At 49.3% G+C, this 17,988-nt stretch overlaps 1 protein-coding gene across 1 annotated transcript; it reads left to right on the forward strand.

Annotated features, from left to right (window-relative positions):
• The first annotated feature begins 683 nt into the window (after positions 1-683).
• kcnk3a (potassium channel, subfamily K, member 3a) lies at positions 684-13,680 on the forward strand. Its single transcript, XM_029141715.3, has 2 exons — positions 684-1,144; positions 11,846-13,680. Exons 1-2 carry the CDS (start codon positions 862-864, stop codon positions 12,763-12,765), a joined length of 1,203 nt encoding a protein of 400 aa, XP_028997548.1. The 5' UTR covers positions 684-861; the 3' UTR covers positions 12,766-13,680.
• The last annotated feature ends 4,308 nt before the right edge of the window (positions 13,681-17,988 follow it).

Raw genomic sequence — 17,988 nt, forward strand, 5'->3', positions numbered from 1 at the left:
CGCTGGAGATTAGTGGAGCCGCAGCGACAGCTGGATCCTGTGCAGGGTTTGCAGCGTTCGTAGATGGAGAAGTTTCCTGTCAGAGGGGAACGAAAGTCTCACGTGAATAACGAGGCTTTTTGACGCAGTCTCACTGGAGTTTAGTTCATTTCAAGTCGATGTTTCTCTATTACATAACCTCTTACTGTCTGTAAGTACTGTAAGTGGTTAGCAAAGTGGAGAGTTTTCTGATGGTTTTGTAACATAAATAAAAATATGCTGAGACGCTGGGAGAAGTGAATATACAGCTTAATAAATGTGATCGGATATTTTTGCGGTTTTAATACATTTTCAGACAGTTCAGCTCAGCCTGGCGCACGAAAACACAGCTGTACGTTGTTTGAAGCATGAATAATGAATGGCGCCGTGTCCTACAGTACGTGTAGTCGAGGGGGCGAGAAGCTGCGGAGTATTTGCATAACCCCACACTTCGCCCCTGGCTGGTGGGCCGTGGACCATTTTGCATGCGCGACTTGACGCTACCTGGAGGCCAGCGCGTGGCTCCCACCAGCAGCTCAAACTGGCTCCAACCCAGTCCTCACTGCTGTGCACGGACGTGTGAACTGGGATGCGCACACACACGCGCCTGTGAAATGAATCTCAGGGGGAGAGGGAGAGGGGTGGAGATGGATGGAGGGGAGGATTCCTGTAGTGGGAGGGAGGGGGGGGGTGGTGCTGAATGAACAGCTCCCCAGCTCATAAAGTCATCAGAGAGCTCCGCTGCTCCGTCCGAGCAGCACAGCCATGAACCAGCCGAGCTCGCCGTCCTCCAGACCAGCGCCGACCCTCCGCCTGTCCCCCTGACGCACGCCGCGCGCCACCATGAAGAGGCAGAACGTGCGCACCCTCGTCCTCATCCTCTGCACCTTCACCTACCTGATCGTCGGCGCCGCGATCTTCGACGCGCTGGAGTCGCGGAAGGAGACGAGGCAGCGCAAGGAGCTGGACCTGCGCAAGGCGGAGCTGCTCCGGACCTTCAACCTGTCCAGGGAGGACTTTGACGAGCTGGAGAAGGTGGTGCTGCAGCTGAAGCCGCACAAAGCCGGCGTGCAGTGGAAATTCGCCGGCTCCTTCTACTTCGCCATCTCTGTGATCACGACCATAGGTAAGAGGGCGCTCTGACGTCATCGTCTCTGCGAAGTTCCACTTTAATCACAGGGCGACTAAAAGTGAGGCTTTCGGTTTAGTGTAGTAAAAATATCAAGATATCTAGAATCCATACTAGACAAATATTACAGGAAAACACGTCCATGAATGTGAAAGCAGTAAGTATCAATGAGGTACAACAGGTAGGAAATATTAGTAAATATTTAATAAAAGAAGAAACAACCACTCACAACAGTTAAAGTCCTAAAAGCAAGGATGCTCATGAGAAAATATCATTTTTAAATCCCACCATTCAAAATGTTTTCATTATCTTTTAATAATAATATGTCTTCATTTTGTCTTCACATTCTGTAAAATGATCCAACATTAAGAGCCCTGAGGCGATGGATCAGATCTACTGTACAGTGAGCTCACTTCTGACCCCGGCACATGAGCGCAGACCTCGTGGAACCTTTTCTGAGCAGCTTGAAGCTCCGCTGTTTAAACACCGTGTGCGTTTTAAAGGGGCGTTTTCATATTTAATACTGAATACAGTAATACGTTTGGATAAGTCTGCAGCAGGTCTACAGTTCACAGTTCATTGGATCAGACCCTCTAACATGACATCATGATGGACTCACTCTTATAATGGCTCATTGTTATGACTTAAGTATCATTAATATTTTAGCTATAGAGAAAACTTTTCCCGTGGCCGATCAGTGACTCCAGCGGCTTCGTTATCTCTCTGGCTTTAACATATTCTGTTAATCTGGGTAGAAGCTGCCCTTATCGCCTTCGTCCTCCTGTATTTGTTGTCACAAACCACCTCTGACTTGTAACTGTATCAGACGCCAGCGACTCACCGCACTCTGACCCGACCCCAGGTGTCTCTTACTCTATTCTGGCAGCTTCAAACACACTGTTAAATATTAAAGACAACACCAGACCCGTAGTGTTCCTCTGGCCTCCTGGCACATACGTTAACAGAGTACACATCTACATGTGGCCACACAATGCTGCGCTTTATTATTAACAAGAGCAGCCATGACTTAGACCAATCAATGGATAAAAATAGTCAATTCCTGTCTTATTCTTTGAAATTATAATTAAAATCCTTTTGGAAAAGAGGCCTCAGGACACTCAGACCCCCCAAGGACCAGATTATGTGAAAGACGCGTTACCTGTCATGGGGATAAGAGGAAGTCAAACATTTCTGTCAGAACACATCAAGTTCTGGAAAGCTGAGCGCTTCCATTGTCATTTCTTAACCTCACACTGGACAGGGGGGGGGGTCCATTTAAAACCAGGTGGTCCACCCTCGACATGAGCCACTGTAGCCGACGAGGTCGTCCACACCGCGATGAGCGTGAAAAGGCTGTCTGGCAGTTCGTAATAAGAAGATTGGTCTGTGATGGACAGATGGTCTGTGTATTTGAATTCCTGTTGACATATACTAGTCTTTGTGCAGCGTGTCATATGATATCACACTATTTACTCAACTTAAATGAAAGGATCCCGTGACGCAAACAACCCACACAGACAAAGTACAACACCCCAGCTTTCGACTTGATGACGTTTGCAGTGTTTTTAAAGGGGCAAGTTCAGGAAAAGGTGTTTTTAGGTGGAATCTTAGCAAATAAGCGAGCACGTGGATGAACAAAAACAGATCATTGCGTCAATCATCAATTGTTTATTTTTGCCTTCTCAGCAAATCTGCTCCTTGGACGTTGCACAGAATCCGCCCTGCATTTTGACTTGCGACCTTTTATCTAATATCTCCCCTGTGCAGTTGTTAGCCGTCCTCGTGGAGCCCTTTAAAGTGCCCATATGGGCGCAGTTACAACGGCATTCCTGCAAAATCGCATGCTTTGCTTGGATTTTTTTTATTATTGTGAATCACGTCTTGTTAAGTCGTTTTTGCTCAGAGATCATTTGGCTCCGTGCCTCATGCTGATTTACTAGACGTGCGCTCAGTGTTTTCATAGAAGACCTCATGAATCTGTATTCCGTGAAGGCGAGAGGAACGGAATACAAATGCTTCAGGGACGTGCGCTGTGTGTGATAGCGTCCAGTCGGACTGGAAGCGGGAATCTGCAGGCAGCGCGCCTCCGTCACATTAGCGGTGGCTGGGAGCCCTTCCAGCTCCGCTTCGCTTGCTCCATCAGCGCCGCTACGTCAGGCGATGGGGTGGAAGCACGCTGGTTCGGCGTCAAGCAGGGTGTTAGTGAAGGAGCGCAGACCTGAATCTGGCCTTTCTGTCGGATCCTTATTGCTTTCTGCTGCTGTCGCATGGTGATATTGGTGGCATTGTTAATATTGGGGGGCTTCGGGGGCTGGGTGACCCTCGCTGGCTGCTCCTTGTGGTCGTGTAACAGAAGCAGATGGACGTTTGGTGAGGAGGAAAGTGACAAGAGGACGTTAGCGGCTACAACCTGGAGCCACCGCTGCCCGAACACCCTGAGCTTTGGGCTCTTCAAGCTCTTGGTTGATAAAACAGCTCAAAAGCCCCGCTCGTGTCTAATAATGAGCCTTTCTACCGGACTTGGTCCAAACTGAGCCTCACCTACGATCCTGGTCCAGTGCGTGGCTGCTGTGTTTGGGCCCATTTGGGGGGGGGGGCACTACTGTACTGCACTGTAAGTCCCCGCTGCTCCGGCTTACGTAACCCTGGGTCGTGCTCTGCAGAGTGACACTGTCCTCGCTCCTCACAGAGATGCAACGCGACAGGTCCCTTTTTTTACCCTTTAAAAACGCTGCAATCAGCGGCATTACATAAACTTATACAACAACAACAACGAGGGGCTTTCAAAGTCCCCGACGTTGGCGCTGGGTGGACCGAGCTCAGCGTCTCCGCCACAGGGAACCTACTGTACGACGGCGCTTGTGTGTGAAGTTTGTAAAGTTTTACGGTGCGTTTGTTTCTACTTGTAAATCACCCCGTGACCCTCCTCGAGGTAAAACCACCGCTTTATGGGCCGTGAAGGAAATTCTTGCCTAATGAAGGTTGGAGGTAAATACTAATTATGTGACGCTGGTTCTGGTTGATGCCTCCATTCATCCCGGCCTTCACCTTCCCATGTTTCCTACCATATTCCAGCGTTGGGAGCCGCCGCCGGCCCCGAGGTCTGAGAAAGTTGATAGAAGTGACTCTCAGGCCGGTGCTGCTCTGTTCACATGAGCAGCCTGTGTTTACCTACTGTACGTCTGCTTTATGCTCCGCTGCCTCAATGGAAATTTGAGTGCCTGCCTGACTCACTAAACAAAACACGACTGTATTTATTAGACTTCATAATCCAGCGAGGCCTGGCTGGCCTCGCACCAAATAAAATAGTACACAGTAGTGAGATCTGAATCTCTTTAACGTGAAGTTTCCTACTGATTCGCTTCCAGAGTATAAATACACACTACGCCATGTGCAGAGCCCGGGCCGGGCCGCGCCGGGCCCACTCCCGTGAGGTTTGCTCCGTCAGAAATGTGAACTCTTTCCCCGTTTTTGCTCAGAATGAAAGAATGTCTATAATCTCATGTCCTGTAATACTGAATGATGCGCCTCTTGTACAATCCAGAGCTTTTAGTGAGGGCTGGACGCGCCCGCTCCATTAATGTCCTAATCCTTCCAGTGGATATTTGAGATTAATTGAGACGCGTCCCAGCACCGCAGACGCTAAATGTGTGCTACAACCCTGTCAGAGCTATAACAGGGTGCTGGGCTTCACGTGGGGCCTTGACGCTGAGCTGTGAAGGTGAAGTGTGGCATTATCGTCTCACTGACGTATGGAAAACCTACTCACGAGGCTCAATGTTGGTTGCCATCGTTTCGTGCAATTAGTCGATAATATCGCCAGACATCTGCTTCAGTCTAGAATAATATTGATGCATTGTATATTTGTGTGAATAATTTATCTTTGGAAAAACAAAGGGCCTCCGTCCGAACTCATCCACGCCGCTGTGCTCGATCAGTGGCAAACATCATTAGTGCTCTGAGGCACAAAAGGACAATGGGTTGTGTCAACGTAATATGAGCCTCTGTGTAAAGTGGACTCACAAAGCTGTCACGCCACTGTCTCTTGAATAAGGCCCGTGCTGCTGCGACGCTCCCTTTCCTGACCTGAAAAGGAAAGGTATTGGAGACCTGGAGGGATGCGATTCCAGGAACAAAGCGGGTGATGAGCCCCGGACGCGGTCGGATCGGCTCGGCCCGACGGGGAGCGGCTGTGTTTACAGGCTGCGTTCCGTCCATTTGAGGTATTTTTATTTGATCGGACGACGGGAAAAGATCCACTGGTTCCGCTTGTTCCTCTCATTCAGCGTTCGTACCGTCGCTTCCCGAGGACGTGACGTTTAGTTTCTAGGCCTCCGCTGCAACATCTTCATGCATCTTTAGTCTTTTTCATAAAGTTAAAGTGATTGATTTCTGTCTACAGAAGCACTTCAGAACCAAAGCACATTCATGAGCAACAACTAACATCATTTCTTCCACAGCCATAAAATGCTCCGAGCTGCGGTCTGAAGTGTCTTCCATTTTTTATTGGCAATCTCTCCGCTCCTTCCTGTTATGACAGATCTGAACCAATCGCTCGCTCACAATGTTTAGCTTGGAAATATCCAGGGCTTCTGGGAAATGGTGTCACCAGATTCTGGCCCAGTTAGAAACACCAAGCGAAGGCAAAGACGATAACTGATGTTTGAATGCTGCTTGGGTAAATGTCATGATGGAAACAAAAAGCTCCAATTTAGTCTTCCAGAAATGGCAATGAATAATAATGACACTGTCCACACTGGAGCACTAATCTCTTATTATCCAGAGAATTCAAAGGGAGCACAAACACAAAAGCGTCTACATATTTTTCACAATGATGCTTAAGACCCTGAATACTGATGGGAAATTTGAGTGAAGCAGCATCTGTGTGTCCTCGTCGTGCTTAAACTTTCCCAGTCCTCGTCCATAAACACACAGACATATATATATATATCTATATACATATATATATATATATATATTACAATAATCCCACAGCAACACATACACCTGATGAACTTTTATAGAACCGTAACACAAAATGTTGAGATGAAATGAGCACTAAAAGGTGCTAATGTTGTGTTTAAGATCCGGCCTTATCGCCGCTGTTCTGACGGCTCCGGCTTCCAGCATCCAGAAACGTGGACTAGGTGGAATGCTTTGGGAACTGGGGTGCCGTACGGCCGCGTGCTGGGACGACCGGGCCCTCGGGGCCGAGCGGGGAATTCGTTCTCCTGTTCGTCTCCAGCATCCGCTCAATCTCCCCAACGAGCCGACCCGGGCCAAGTGGACCGTCACACGCTGGGGCCCAGCCATAATAACCATAGCAGTGATGGGTGAGGCGCGTTTGCCCCCCGAGGGCTGCGATCAGAGCGCAGCACGCGTTTAATATCCACACACAAAAGACAGAGCGCCGAGCGACACCCCGGGGCCAAAGCGCCAGGCGGCTGGGCAGGTTTCCCTGGAACAATCCAAACACGGCATCTGTCAGCGGTGCTGCTTATGCTCACATGGGCTTTTAACAGCCAGCAGTAACCTGGTCAAACAATAACCGATTACCAACTCCTGCAATGAGGTGATGTTCTCGTGTTTTTATTGGGATGAAACACGAGAACATCTATGACTTACTGTGAAATACTTTCCAAACACAAAACCCTTGCTTTTTTTAAAACTCCTTCTTTGGTGCTGAAATGAAAAGATGTCAGTAAAAAGTCCCGCGCAGCACGGGTGGAGGTGGAGCTGAGGCTCTGCTGCCATATGGGCAGCCCGAGGCGCTGGTTACCTCACCAAGGTTACAAGAAGACCTCAGACATGAGGAGTAGACGGTCAGTTTGGCTAACGTGGCTAACGAAGTAGACGGTCAGTTTGGCTAACGTGGCTAACGAAGTAGACGGTCAGTTTGGCTAACGTCAGTTTGGCTAACATCAGTTTGGCTAACATCAGTTTGGCTAACGTGTCTAGCGAAGTAGATGGACGATGGTAGATGGTTTGGCTAACGTAACAACACACTGGGACATCGTATAAGAACGTTTAAGAACGGAGGTGGACGCGAAGCAGCAGGCCACAAGTCAAATCCATGATTGCGTCTGGTCACATGCCAGCGTTAGTCATGTGCATTTGACAGCTTTACAATATGGCAGTAGAGCCACTTAGATGGCACAGACAGGGGCGATGATGGGCACTTATGACCCCACAGAGCCGTCACCACGGCCACGCACTCTGTTGGTGCGTGTGCTGTAAAGCGCCCACACTTCCTGTCCCCAGCATCAGCTACAGATAATTCTTACCTGATCCGGGTCATCAGCTGGAAAACGAGCACAACCACTGGCTCAGTGTCAACATGGATATTATAGGCTGTTTAAAGATGGATAACCTCCCCATAGCTTAAGCTATGGAGTTAGCATAGCTGGCTATGCTAAGCTATGCTAACTACAAACGAAGGAGTTTTGTTGATGATTCACCTGTTGGACTCTGATTGTAATACTAATTAGTATTTGAGCACCTGCAGGTAAAAGGATTTTATTGTTGCATCCTTCTCCATCTCTCCTCATTCAATCCACGGTTTTGCATGTCGTTGTCCTCCTCGTGTTGTGCATGTTGTTTGCGCTCCACGGCGTCTTCATCATCTTCATCATCGCATGCGTGATGATGCCCCAGCCGTCCGTCATCTGCTGCTTCACACGTGGCCCAGTTTGGAAGTGAGTCTTTACAAATCCCACAGAAAATGAGACTCACCACCAATAGCAGCAGCAGTATCTGTAACTGATTCTGCACAGCTCTCTAACCTTTGAAATGATGAACCAGTCCTGTCAGATGGACTCCTGCCAGCAGATACTTTGCTCTAGTGTTCAATGTACTCCTGTATTCGCACCTCATCAGTTTTCAGCTTTTATTCACTTCTTTAAAGCTCCCAAACGTCTTGCTTTGGTGAAGTGACTGTTTAGTTTCCTGCTGATGTTTTAGTTCGGTCTCAAATCACCAGCTGACAGGTTAAAAAACGTTTCATATCGTAAAAAACTCTTTCTCTCTGGCCTTGGAGCAGATCCTCCTGCTCGACCTTTTAAAAGTCTGGAAAGAAACCCCAGCTTGAAGACCCTGCATTAGCAATGACTACAAATTAAAGACTTCCTAGCGTATGAATTAAGCTTTTAACAGACCGTCGGCGTAAATTTACTGCGGTTTAGACTTTGACTGATGCAGCTGAGATCTGTTTTAGTTCTGGGTGTTTTATCTCCTTGTTTAATCTTCCTTCATGCCATATTTCATCTCTCTTCTGTCTCCCCCCTCCCACTCCATCATTGTGTACAGCATCTGTGTATGCGAGCTCCATTTTAGTCCAGCTGTGTTGTGAGGTTTAAAAGCACGTCCGTATCAACTGTGTATCAGGTACATAAATCACGTGATTTATTTAATTAGCTAAACCTTCCAGAGATCTCACACTCGGCTTGGAATGCCGCACTGACTGACCTCATGGAAAACTACAGCCTGCCAAGGTTTCCTCTCATATCCCCTAAAAAGGAACCTAAGAGAAACATTTGGAAATAGACCCTGATAGGGATATTTTTTTCGTCCACTGTGAAAGCAAACGTAGGACTTGGACGTTTGGACGCACACAGACTCAGATGAGCTTTTAATCGGGGATGAAATGTTCAAACAAATACGTGGATGCTGTGGGTGACTTACGTCACGATGAGGGCAGCGCGCTGCTCCAACCTCAGGCTTGTGATGTCTGTGTGGGACTGACTGTAGGCCTCAGGTGTGCGCAGCCTTCTTATTGCTTTGCTTTTCCTTCACACACTCATCTGGTTATTATTCAGCCAGCAAGTCCTCCAAATAAGGCTGTAATCAAGAATGAGAAAGTCCAGGGAATGAGAATGAGACATTCATGACCTACAGACTATTGTTACTAACCATGTTCCCACTGTCCAACAAAGGCAGATCCCTTTTATTCGATTGCATCACGACTTGTATTTCCTACACTGACGGCTGCACTCGCTGACTCCAGATGCGGATGCTCCTCCTGTGTAGTGTTCAAAGTCTTTGCCTTCATGATTGGACATTACACAGCGGTAGTCATCGAGCCGCTGCAGGTCAGAAGCCAGTGGAGTAATGGAGGGAGCTCGAGCCAGAGCGGTGTCTGAGTGCCTGGATAAACAAGCACGGGGTCGTCTGGAGTTTGAGGTGTCTGTGGCTAATTGATGGCGGCCTGCGAGCCCGTGGTTCCGATCGATTCGTGGGAAAACTGGAGTCATCGTTAACCTTTACGCTAACGTTGTTAGGTGTCGGCGGTGGGAAGGCAGGACGGGTGCAGGCAGTTGGGCCAGAGGCAGCTGGAGGAGCCGGGTGGGTCCAGAACATGCCCGTCCCGGACGCACGGCTCGGTCTGTTTTATTTACACAGGGAGCACGGCGTTCCGGCGCTGGTGTAAACGCAGATAAGAGCGGCGTCACGCTGCGATGCTCGGACCGGGCCACCTGTAGGTCCAGTCGCCAGCCGGACCATATTTGGCCTCACCTCGCGAGCTCCCGCGTCCTCGCGTGACGTCACCGCCGGCGCTGCGTGAAACGAAAACCCGGAGCAGCTGATTCCTGCGCAAACAGCTGGAGCGCAAACACGTCTGAGCCTCAAATCAGTATTTTGGGTCTCCGTGATCACAGTTTCTTTTAGTTAAAGTGCATCTGCAAACCAAAACCCGGTCCGGCTTATGTGTCGCGCTACAAACAGACGAGGAACACGAGACGTTCATAGTAATCCCTTAATTATGCCCCTGCAATTATTCAGAGAGAACAGAATCCAGTTGGCTACTGTTTTCACCCCTGCCTCTCACTCTGGAGTGAAACCCTGCACCACACACACACACACACACACACACATGATTGCATTATACAGCGTGGTTCTAGCTGGTGCTCTGGGTGCAGAGATGTCTGGGGCTGTTATGGGAGAGATCTGCCAACAGCATTTTCTCTACTGCGTCTGCGTCTACTACTGCGTCTGCGAGATTCTTGTAGACTTCAGCACCACTCTTAGAGAATCCTTTCCCATTAGCGGAGGAGGTGTACTTGATGAATAGCCTCTGCTCCTGCTTGTTGAGGACAAATTGTGCCTGTTAATCAGTGAAAACTTCATTGAGTGACACGGAGATGGGGCCCTAAATACGTTGTGCTCTTCTTTGATGTACTTTCAAAGCCTTGTTTTATTTGATCCCCTCCTAATTAATCAGTGTAATGAAGACGGTGGAAGCGGTGGGTGGTCTGAGCGATGCTTCGTTTCAGGCGGAGGACGGAGCCGCATCCTCTCAGCTGATATGTTTGGAGACAAACGTGCAGTCGCGGGACTATAATGGGAAATAGACGACTCCCGGTGATGATGTTTGCACTGCTACAAATCAGCGGGGTGGGAAGAAGTCAGACAGTTGGGGTTTGATGTGACGCTGCTATGAATAAAGCCGCGCACCCACCTGCTTAAATGACAGGATTAAAAAAAACACTTATAGGTCAGGACTAAAATGAAGGCACATCTCTCCTCTGCTCATGGTGATTTGTCGGGACAGTTAGAAAGGTGTTTTCTTGATAATGATAATTGCGTAAATTGGGTTATGAGACAGTCGGCCCCGGTCTGCCGTAAATTGCTGGAGTAGCTTTGTCTGTCGCGAACTGTCCTGACACAAATTGAAAGGCAATTACTGTTCTTTAGGAAAAGGCTGATAGGCTGTAATTTCCCAGATGTCTCTTCTGTTTTGCATCTAGCCATGAAATATGTGCGAGCAGTTGTTGCCATTCCTTTGTAATGAGACTATTCTGGATCCACAACATGTTCATTACACGCTCCAGCCTCAGACGCAGCAGAGGGCGGGGGTGTGGAGCCCGGTGTCAGTCAAACCGCGGCCTCGTAGGAGTGATGAGGCTGCGCTTTCCCTCCAACAGCGGCGGTGACTGTAATCCGTGTAAACACACCGGCCGCGGTGCACCAGCCCCCCCCCCCCAGGCGGCCAGCCGCCCGTCCTGCCCTGTGATAACGTCGTCACCGCTGAGGTTTGAGGCCTCGTCGCCTCCAGCTCGCTCTCCTTCTGCGCTCGTCTCGATGAGCTGACAGCTCCTGACAGGCTCCAGCTCAGCCCGCGTGCTTACCTGAGCACATGGTCCTGTTCTGGCCCTGCAGTTAATGGTCAATAAGTGTATAAGTGTCACTTACAGGTGTAGACTGCAGACCTACTAAATAAGAGACAGCTAGGACACCAAACTGATGCACCTGTGCATTACTACCATAGCTACAGTGCTGTATGATGAGTGGACAGGCCGTGCATGAACCCAAATGCCTCATGTAATCCCATATAACCTGATACAGACACACACACTTCATTCCATAAACAGAACCGTGACCGGTATCTGCCACCTGTTGTGTCTAGTTTGCTTGATGTGGAAAATGTGGAGAGGTAATTAGCTGCAAATGTCCTCATTAGCTGAGGCTGCTCTGCAGAGACCAACGGCCAATGAATTATTCAAGCCGTCTCTCTCCCGTACGCGACATCAATACTTGTCCGTTCCCGCCACACAGCTGCGAGTTCTCCTCTCCAATTGCCCCCGAGAAATGAGGAGTGGGAGCCTATCGGTGGTGAATGCAAATCGCCTCCAAAGGGGGGGGTCGCACCTTCATTGGGCTCTGCCCCAGTAACCCTGCTGCCTTTCTCCTGTTCCTCCCCAGGTTACGGCCACGCGGCCCCCAGCACCGATGTGGGGAAGGTGTTCTGCATGCTCTACGCCCTCCTGGGCATCCCGCTCACGCTGGTCATGTTCCAGAGCGTCGGCGAGCGGATCAACACCTTCGTGAGGTTCCTGCTCCACCGCCTGAAGAAGTGCCTTGGGATGAGGTGCACCAAGGTCTCCATGGCCAACATGGTGATCATCGGCATCATATCCTGCATGAGCACGCTGTGCGCGGGGGCCCTGGCTTTCTCCCACTTCGAAGGGTGGAGCTTCTTCCACGCTTTCTACTACTGCTTCATCACGCTCACCACCATCGGCTTCGGGGACTACGTGGCGCTGCAGAACGAGCACGCCCTGCAGACCAAGCCGGAGTACGTGGCCTTCTGCTTCATTTACATCCTCACGGGCCTGGCTGTAATCGGCGCCTTCCTCAACCTGGCCGTGCTGCGCTTCATGACCATGAACACTGAGGACGAGAAGAGGGACGCCGAGCAGAGGGCGCTGCTGGCCCACAACGGCCAGGCCGGCGGGCACCTCCACCGCTCCGCGGACCCGGCCTCCTCGGCCTCCACGCCCTCGGCCTGCGGCGGGGGGGGCGCGGCGGGGGGCGGCGGGGGCGGGGCGGCGAGCCGAGGCCTGAGGAACGTCTACGCCGAGGTGCTCCACTTCCAGTCCATGTGCTCCTGCCTGTGGTACAAGAGCAGGGAGAAGCTGCAGTACTCCATCCCTATGATCATCCCGCACGACCTCTCCAACTCGGACACTTACATGGAGCAGGGCGAGGCCTTCTCCGACCCCGCGCACGCCAACGGCTGCGTGTGCGGCCTCCAGCCGCACTCGGGCATCAGCTCGGTGTCCACCGGCTTGCACAGCATCAACACCTACAGGAGGCTCGATAAGCGTAGAAGCTCCATCTAGAGGATGGACTTCATGCCGTGAACTCAGAAACAGGGACTTTAATCTATTAAAGTCAGTTGCTGTGACTGAATATCATCTAATATAAAAAGAGGTCAGTACAGTTTGAGACCTGTCTTTAATTAGAAGTGAGCGTCTGTATAGACAGTGATGCTCCGCTCATCATAACCTTAGAGCTGCTTCCGTCCAGCAGAGGCTTCTTCTGTTAATCCACTTTTAATGTGTACTGTATATAACCGGACACTCCACTTGTAGATGTGACTGAGGTCAGACCATTTTTTCAGAATCAACCTCGGAGTCTGACGTTCAGGTTCAAGAAAAACTTTCTGACGTGCTTTACGTATGTTGGTTGAAAGATGTTCCTGGATGAGCGGGGACGACTGGAGACTGGGTCCGTCCACCCACTTGGTTCTTTTCTGTGTCATATAGCAGCACTATATTCAGATTTGTTAACTTAAAGCATGTCAACTCACGTGTACATAGAGTAACGTCATATCTTATTCACTGCTGCACCTTAGACTCTTGTATCCGTTAGGACAGTGGAGCGAGTCCACTCATTTATGTTCTATGTCGAACCTCTAGTTCTGACGCGTGTACTTACTGTATCGTAGGTGATCCAGAGTAATATCGGTACACCTCTCATACTCTCGGTGAGTATGCACCTCATGCACTTACGGGCATCTTTTGCTCCAACCCCCAAAACACACACTTGATTCAGCCAACGGAGGTCTTTATGCAGTGTCTCATCCTATTTTGTAGTTTTACTTTACTATGTCTCAGTACAGTATGTTATAAATGCAGGATGTCTGTCGTCAATGTTCATCTCGCAATAACCAGTAGAAGGACTGCGTTTGACTAATGAGAGTCACTAAGTATGTTTTTTCATTACCATAATAAAATATTATTTAATTTAAGGTACTGACGTGTGGCCTTGTTATTTTTTTTTAACTGTAGCTGCTGTATAAAATACATTAACGTTCAACAGTTTAAATGAGCCCCAAGGGGCCGAACTAGCAAATTGATTTAAATAGTGTCTGACATTTAGAGCATACTTACTGCGTTGTGATGAGATTCTTTTTCCTCGGGAACAGAATCAATTTCAGCTACGTTTAGACCATTTCACACATGTAAAAAGTTGATGAAGAACAAAAAGCAGTCGCGTTTTTCATCCTGTCATGACACGTGTTATATTACATTCACACGTTTACAGTGTAGCTGCAAACACGTGTCACCGCCTGCTCCGGGAGCTGACCTTTGCCCTCTGCAGACCTAGCTAGCTTACAGCACAGTTAGCTTACAGCACAAAGCCGATGTCGTGAACTGATATTCCACCTATTTCAAATAATCTCGCTTTGTTATGAAACAGAGTTTAATGATGTCTGAAAAAAGGACCATAATATTAAAGCCGCATATTTAGATTATTAATAAAGTTCTACAGATGTTTCCTTTTAGCTCTGGAGCTAATCTGAGCGTCACATTAGCTCCACTGAGTTTTTTCCTTCTAACGATGAGCCTCTGATTCAAGGAATTTACACATAAAAGCCGATGGTCTGTGGATTCGTTAGTGGGACCCTAAAATGCTTCCTCTCTGTGGCGCATCCATCTAAACCATCACGTCTCCCGGACCCCCGTCAGACATGTTTTACCTTCAGTTAGCGTGCTCGTTTCACATCTCATCTGTCTTCGCTAACGGGCTACCGCCGAGGTCTGAGGCCGCTGCGGTCACTGCTCTACTCAACAAACTAACAAACTACTCTTTGGGTTTCAGCTAATTACAGGCTGATATTCAATCTGTCCCGTAAACTGTAACATGGAGGTTTCCCACAGAGACCCAGCAGTTGGTCTCCTGTGAAACAGTCCACAGGAGTCTTCAGGACCTGAAGGAAGTTCTTAGTCCGTTTCTTAGTCCATACACATTTGAATAATGGCAGAGACAGACGGCCGGCGTGTGCATCCTGTTTCCTTCATGTCTTTTATCGCCTCAGATTGAGGCCCTCGGACGCGACAGGCGAGCGGATCGGAAGCTGCGTCAGCTCCTAAGTTGAACCGGGGAGACGAGACGGGACCGCGTGCCAGGACTTTCATCCCACGGGCAGAGAATGCCATGTGCCCCTAATGGCCGGCCTCACGCCATGCGCTTAATCACGGTTAATTTACTTTCATGTGCTAGAACGGCGTCTCCCGAATAAAACAGCGAGACTAACTGGCACGTCGAGACCATCAACTTCACACTCTCCCGTACGCGCCCGCTGCCTTTTTTGATCTTTCAGCACCTGCACGGTTTATTTGCTTTCTTGGTACCGACTGCAAGGAAAAGCTTAGAAGTTGTTCTGGTTGTTACTGCTCCCACAGTGCTCACGTTAGTCCCCATCGGTACCTGTAGAGCTGTCTTTCTATTTCCCTTTGCTTTCATTATTTCCCACTGAGTGGAAAACTTCATTCTCCTTTTGTTGTTGTACTTGGTTTTAGATCTTTGAGGTCGTGTAAGGTTTTCTGACTAATGACCTTGTTTCTCACAACGATAACGAAGGCACAGAAAACTACATTTTTTTCACTTTATTCACATTTTATTCACATCAGCACCCCAAACATGAACCTAATACACTTTTTGTTGTTGTGACCTTTCCTTTCTTCTCTGTCAGTCACACACTTGAAACAAACAAAAGCAAATCTCTTTACCAGTCCTGGTTTAATCTGCTCCGCTCAGACACGATAGAGGTGTCGGCTTTAGCTGTAATCTCACCTGCTTTTACCCTCCCCTGACAGTCAGCGTTGGCCCCGCGCAGATGTTAAACATCTGCTCTCATTACACAAAGTGCACGTATAATTAAAGCGAAGCTAGAATCCTCGCACAAAGCCTTTACTGCAACATCCTGAGGGGGAAAATCAGTGCGGAGCGAAGCCGCGAGCGTCACGAGGCGCGCGGCGACACCTGTCCCAGAATCCATCACTATCACGCCCAACATCTGCATCCTCAGCAGAGCCAGCGGCCGCCTCGGCTCAGCCGCTCTTTGTTTGTCTCCGCGTGAGGCTTATCAGTCTCCACGTCATTTAACTGTGGAAGAATCAGACAATGAATCTGTGAGTTGAAATTTATTTAGAAAAATACACTCACCGGCCACTTTATCTCTGTTTTGTTGAAACTGTCAAAGGGAGATCACTCAATGAGTTCATTACTGAGCTCACAGTGGCTGCTGGACTTTTACTAGCAGGCGGTTCTAATGTTTAGGCCACCTTCGTTTAACATGAATGACAGGACCGAAAACATTAGAACCACCACCTAATATGATGCACGGCAGTAAAACCACACGTCCCACTGGCACCTCAGACCTGTAAAAGCAGAATTAACAACTGAGTTGCTTTATGGGATTGGATTGAACTTGACAGATGTGCCCAATTATGTGACCACGTAGGGTGTACTGCGTGTCCCAAGTAAAGCTTTTAATTGTGTTTGTGGAAAAAAACATATGAAACATAAGTCCGGGCGCATCAATCACTTTTATTACAGCTGCGATCTACTGTGCACTGTGCAGGTGGTTCAAAAAGCTTCCTGCCTGCGTGTCAACACGTGCACCTATGGCTTATGTGCGCTGCCCCAAGATTGGTGGGTAGAGTTTAACGGCGCCTTATTTGTTCCAATAACCTGGGAACACGCTGATCTTTTTCCATCTTCATTTTTTTGTGAGCATTAAACTGGATTAGAGCAGCTGCAAAGGAGAAAGCCGCACATCCAGCACGAGCGATGCTGAGCTCACATCCTGCAGTGTGTGCGCTCGGGTCAGTCGGGTTGCGTAACCGTTACCTCTGGCTCTGCTGTCGCTGACTCTGGTACCGCCCCCCCCCCATCTCCCATCTCCTCTGTAATCATTCTGCTTGCATGGCTCCAGACACAAGCCCAGCTCTGGGGCCAACCAGGCTGCTTGGCACGTTCCAAGATGTTCTCCTCATCCTGTGGATGCTGAGACGACGGAAGGAATGTTCTTTGGTTTCGTTTGCAATACATACATGACTTTACTAAATGTCATTACTGTTCTTTTGATGAATATCCACAGGGAACAAGCGACCCTGTGCCGGGAGCATTGCGGCAGCTCCCGAGCATTTAGCTCCCACCACCGTGTGCAACCGTGGTTCTCAGAGAGGAGCCAGCTGCTGATTCAGCATGATGGACTGGGAACAGAGTGGTAAATTTACCTTATCAGATTATTTGAAAATTCTACAGTATAATAGTTCTATTCACTAATATACTTCACATTGCAGCTGGTGAATGATCGCAGCGGTGGCTGTTCAGATGTAATTTGGTCGAGATGTGCAAACGGGCGAAGATTTGTTAAATTAGCGCGCTGCTGTTTGCTGGTCTGGCACCATTTTATTTGTACCTGGCTTGTTTATCTCTGTGTGAACGCCGCTGCCGGTCCACAGGCCAGAGCAGGTGAAAACAACCTGAATGGCTTGTGAAAGCATAAACGGCCGCGTGTGGAGCCCCGTGCGAGTGCTTTGCTGATTTAGGGTCTGTGGCGTCGGCGCTTCTGTGGCGCTGTAGTCACAACAAACGCGTGACTAATGGGGTTTGGCCAGGTTGATCTGATAGAGCGGCGCTGCAGAGCGGCCATCAAACAGGACCTGCAGCCATTAGACATCAATCAGCTGCATCTCCGAGGTAAAGAAGCAGCAGGCTAATAAGCCTTTTAAGAAAACAGCCCGTGCCCGGTCTGTCCGTCTGCTTTTCAGGATTTTGCTTTCGTCAGTGTCACAGTGCATCGAGTTCGAACCTGAAAAAGCAAGCGACCACTTTCAGACCGCGCTGCGGGCGGCCGCTGTCACGCGTCAACCTCGGAGGCCCGGCTCCGCTCTGACAGCCAGAAAACAGCACCGGAGTGTTGCTTCTCGCCGTTTTCCTGTCCAGCAACGAGAAAGAAGCCAAATCAGAGATAGATTCAGGAAGGAGACCACCAACGAAGCCACATACAAGCTGCTGGGACGGACTGCCTTTGCTCTTTGCTCTCTACTCGCAGCCTTAGGTGCGAATCGAACGACTGAAATAGGTATCGCATCGCGCCGCCGTGCCCTTTTCTGCGCACAAGAACCGCTGAGAGCTTTGGAAATGTTCCTGGCTTCACAAAGGATTAGCGTCAAATCTGCAGAGCCGCTCCCGTGTCACTTGTGATTAGGTGTCCTCCAAGAAGACGGGCCGTGCCGCGCGGCCCGCGCACGGTTAGATAATCAGCG

Source organism: Betta splendens, chromosome 24, assembly GCF_900634795.4.
Source record: "Betta splendens chromosome 24, fBetSpl5.4, whole genome shotgun sequence".
In the NCBI taxonomy this organism is placed as follows: domain Eukaryota; kingdom Metazoa; phylum Chordata; class Actinopteri; order Anabantiformes; family Osphronemidae; genus Betta; species Betta splendens.